This window comes from Phyllobates terribilis, unplaced genomic scaffold (assembly GCF_046119375.1).
Source record: "Phyllobates terribilis strain yellow unplaced genomic scaffold, ASM4611937v1 Scaffold_14__1_contigs__length_39327217, whole genome shotgun sequence".
Lineage (NCBI taxonomy): Eukaryota > Metazoa > Chordata > Amphibia > Anura > Dendrobatidae > Phyllobates > Phyllobates terribilis.
The window spans coordinates 24,160,554-24,164,803 of NW_027362774.1; the positions used below are offsets into that span (position 1 = coordinate 24,160,554).

Genomic DNA, 4,250 nt, shown 5'->3' on the forward strand with positions numbered 1-4,250 from the left:
TCTGTGTAAATAAAAAAAAACTTCAAAAGGTGGAAAAAGAAAGTACACATGAACCAGGAGCGAGGAGTTCCGCTATCAGCCAGTGCATGCTGGGAGTTGTAGTTTTGCCGGAGCGTCACCTGACACTTCCGCTCCGGGGTCTTTGTAGTTTCTTCCTTTGTAGTTTGCCGCTTTCGCTGTGATAAGTGATTGGGCATCACGGGGCTCAGCAGACGCTCTTTGGGCATCACGTGACTCGCACCGCCGTGATGACGTCAGTGATGCGCCGACTGTAGCGACGTGCTCTGTATGCGCCGGAAGTTCAGAGAACTCCGGGCAAAATGTCTCTGGTATTTGTTCCGGAGAGGCTCCGCGGCCGAGCACAGATCCCAGAGGACAACGTGCAGCGGGTGAGAGCTGCCTATATACTGCTTCCTGACACAATCGTATCGGACATGTTATACTCTGACGTCATCAGTCACACTGTGACTGAAACTGTGTTTTACTCCCCCTCCCCAGGTCTGGCGCTAAGTACCCAGCATTGCTCCCATTATCTGCATGCTGCAGCCGGTCAGTGGCTCGTGCTGTCAGCTCGGGCAGAGTCGCTGAGCTTAATGATTGGTTGCAGCGCTGTTGATGTGACGTCAGCGCTGCAGACAATAATACACGCCATGTCTGAGCCTCCTGTGCTTCGCTCACCCTCCTGGTTACAACTCTGTAAAAAAAAAAGTGCAGTCAAGAGTTTTCCAAAACCAGAACAGCCCTTTTTCAAGCTTTTGTCCGGCATCACCTACACCGGCATTATTGGAGACAGAAGTTTCTCTACATATTTTACAGCAGGATAAAAATATGTGGGAGTCATTGGGGGGGTGGGGCCTAGGGGTCCGTGGCTTCACAGGCTCAGTATGTGCTGCTCCTTTAAGACCATCTCTGGTGATATAATCCTGGATATAGACGTTAGATTGGGGGTGACGGGTGCCAGCAGTCAGTCTTTCCCATACACATGCTTGGCTGATCTCTCCTATGTTGTATATGAGCGCTGCAGACAATCATCTCTGGTGGCGGCTTTTCTCCCCGTCACAACAAAAAGCTCAGCTATTAGAAATCTTACACACCGGATCCTTCTACCCCCCCCCCCCCCCCTGACATCATCCATTGGGGAAGATTCGGGTCACCTCATGCACATTGGTTGATCACCCGCAGTCGTATAGAAAACTTCATTGTGCTGTGCCAGTTCAGATCTGATCTGTCTCTATTAGTGATGAGCGAGCGTGCTCGCCACTCGATCGCGCGTCGGGGTGCTCAGGTACGCATCGAATATTGATCGCGCGTCGGGGTGCTCAGGTACGCCTCGAGTATTGAGGGTGCTTGAGCGCCATCCCCGAGTCCCCGCCTCGCATGTTTCACGGCTGCCAATAAACATACGGGGATTGCCTGTCATACACAAGCAATCCCCACATGTTTATTGTCTAACAGCCGCAAAACATGCGTGGTGGGACTCGACGATGGCGCTCAAGCACCCTCAATACTCGAGGCGTACCTGAGCACCCCGACGCGCGATCAATATTCGATGCGTACCTGAGCACCCCGACGCACGATCAAGTGGCGAGCATGCTCGCTCATCACTAATCTCTATACTTTACATATGACTGCGGGGAATACCAACTATCTTATTCTACCTTAACACATGGTAAACAATTGACCTACTCAACACTGCTACATCTGTGCCCACTAATTTTGCTCTTTGTGGTTTCAGCTCAGATTGCAGCTGAAACGTGACTCTGCCACCTCTGACTTTGCAATATGATCTGTGGTTTTATATAGAGTCCAGTTTGTGTTTTAGTCCAATGTAAAAGCAGTAGCAGAGTTGAATTTTTTGCTGCAGTCCTGGAAATATTCTACGATTCATACTGTGGCCATATGTAGCCGGACTGCAGCACAAAAGAATGTGTGTCACTCCTCCAAACCCTGAAACGGTTAAAAGAGAAGACTGAAAATGTGCATGCCCATGTCCTTTTTACATTGCTTTGCACTATGTTCATTTTTTTGTGGCGGTTTTCCAGGCTAAATCCTTCTGAAAAAGATATTGTGTGCACTTACCTTTTACATAGGACTGCAGAAAAACCTACTATATTGATGCACAGAATATGTAGAGCAGCTCGGCTCTGCCGTTCTGTCTGCACGCCTCGTGTTTCTCTTTCTGTCTTATAGCATGCTGTCCAGGGTGCATGCAGGAGGCCAGAGGAGTCGGGTTAGTGAAGCTCTGGGTCATGCAGCGGAGGAAATCCGGAGGATTTTTCATCCAGGGCCACGGTCAGTATTTGTAAGCCAAAACCAGGAGCAGGTAATAAATTCAGAAGTGGTGACTTGTTTCTATTATACTTTTCCTCTGATTCTTGGCTTACAAATACTGATGTAAAATTCTGGCCATGTACATTTGCAGGACTCTGGTCCAGTAGTCTGTGATCCCCAGACAGTAGCCCTGTGCCCCACCTGGCGTCTGTGCTTCCATCAGGCAGACGGTGGTCTGCAGGGTTCCACAGTTTACTGACTTGACCACTGCAAATGTATTCACTCATTCATAGTATTTAATAAAGCTGAGCTGCACTACCAGAAACAACCTGCAGATGGGGGTGTTGCACAGTTTCCTAAATAAAGGAGCCATGTGTTTCTATTTCTGGACAGACCCTTTAAATCCCACTCCCTGTGGATACTTTTCCCTTCTTGCCAGCTGTGTCTCGTCCTTACATTTTATTTCTATTTCTTCAGTTGCTGGAAGAAAACGATCAACTCATTCGCTGCATCGTGGAATATCAGAACAAGGGCCGAGCTATGGAGTGTTCACAGTAAGTCCCTGCTTATCTGGTATCATGTTTATTAAAGGGGCGGTTGGCACGGATGAACCTTATGGAATACAGCAGCTCATAGAGTGGGTGCGAATCAATTCGCAGCATCTGTGGCCTCTTATCTGACACCATCCCTGACTCTTTTTGCTTAGCCGCACTGACTCCAAATCAGTGTTGTGGGATGACGCACACATGACCACCCCACGCCAGCTAATTGAACCAAGATGGTGCCAGGTAGGAGATGGCTCCTGTCCAGCTACCACCGATGACTGATGCACTGTCTCCTGCGCATTGATTCGCACCATTTCTACCCCCTGGGGTTTACTGCAGAGCTCCTCGTTTAGCATTATTATTTTACATAGGACTGCACAGTCGCTTACGTTTTCCTTTCTTTGCCAGGTACCAGCAGATTTTGCACAGAAATCTCATCTATTTGGCAACAATCGCAGATGCCACCCCTCCGCAACCTGAAAAACAGGCGACGTGACTCCTCCAACATCGTGAGATTTATTCCCCACCCTCAGTTGTACCGTGATAATCATTGTTCTAGAGCAACGCAATTCCAGTTTCTTGCCACATGGTGGTGCTAGAGTACCAGTGTTTTCTTCTACTGGAAGATCTAATCACTTCTGGGACTTGTAGTGCATCCTCCCATGTGTGAATCCTCATCACCCCTGTACTTTCTTCTGTACATTCTTATTGGAGATGATGTATTAAGTTATGTTTAATTATTTTTTTTTTTTAAATAAAAATTGTTTAAAACCAAAACTATTCCCCAGAGTTAAGGTTGGGGCGGACTCTTCTTCCAGGCAAATCGATAGCACAGCATAGAAGTAGATGAGGGTCCTCCTGCTATGTACATTCTGCCCTGTGCCGGCACAGTGTCATGTCACATCTGGAGCAGAGGAGACATTTCCCACATAGCACAGATGATCACAGCTTGAAGTCTCCTAAGGGACTATTAAAGTTTTAAAATATTAATAAAAAAAAAAACAAGTTAATCATCCCACTTTTTTGCCCCATTCAAAAAAAAAAAAAAAAAAATTGATTATTGCTAAGTTTAGAAATGTCCGATATATAAAAATTAATTGGCCGCCGTCACATTGCAATACAATAAAAGGCAATCAAAATATTGAGTACCCCATAAAAAAAGTCAGCTCAAGGTGCAAAAAATAAGCCCTCACCCAGCCCCAGACCCCCAAAAATTAAAACTTTATGGGTCTCGGAAAATGGCGATGAAAGCAATTTTTTTTTACATTTGACTTTTCACCACTTAAATAAAAAAAAAAAAAAAAGAAACGATATGTTTGGTGTCTGCGTACTCGTACTGACATGGAGAATCATAATGGCAGGTCAGTTTTACCATATAGTGAACATGGGAAATAAAAAAAAAAAAAAAAACAGTTGGGGAATTGCACTTTTTTG

The 4,250-nt window shown here is 46.1% G+C and overlaps 1 protein-coding gene across 1 annotated transcript; it reads left to right on the top strand.

Moving 5' to 3' along the window:
• The first annotated feature begins 234 nt into the window (after positions 1-234).
• Positions 235-3,593, top strand: SS18L2 (SS18 like 2). Its single transcript, XM_073659942.1, has 3 exons — positions 235-389; positions 2,749-2,825; positions 3,225-3,593. Exons 1-3 carry the CDS (start codon positions 321-323, stop codon positions 3,310-3,312), a joined length of 234 nt encoding a protein of 77 aa, XP_073516043.1. The 5' UTR covers positions 235-320; the 3' UTR covers positions 3,313-3,593.
• Positions 3,594-4,250: the final 657 nt, after the last annotated feature.

Excerpts from the sequence above, each read along its gene's own strand:
- SS18L2 (XM_073659942.1), top strand. The coding sequence starts at position 321 with ATGTCTCTGGTATTTGTTCCGGAGAGGCTCCGCGGCCGAGCACAGATC. Across the intron at positions 390-2,748 it reads CAGAGGACAACGTGCAGCGG|TTGCTGGAAGAAAACGATCA; the intron begins GTGAGAGCTGCC and ends CTATTTCTTCAG. Across the intron at positions 2,826-3,224 it reads CGAGCTATGGAGTGTTCACA|GTACCAGCAGATTTTGCACA; the intron begins GTAAGTCCCTGC and ends TTTCTTTGCCAG.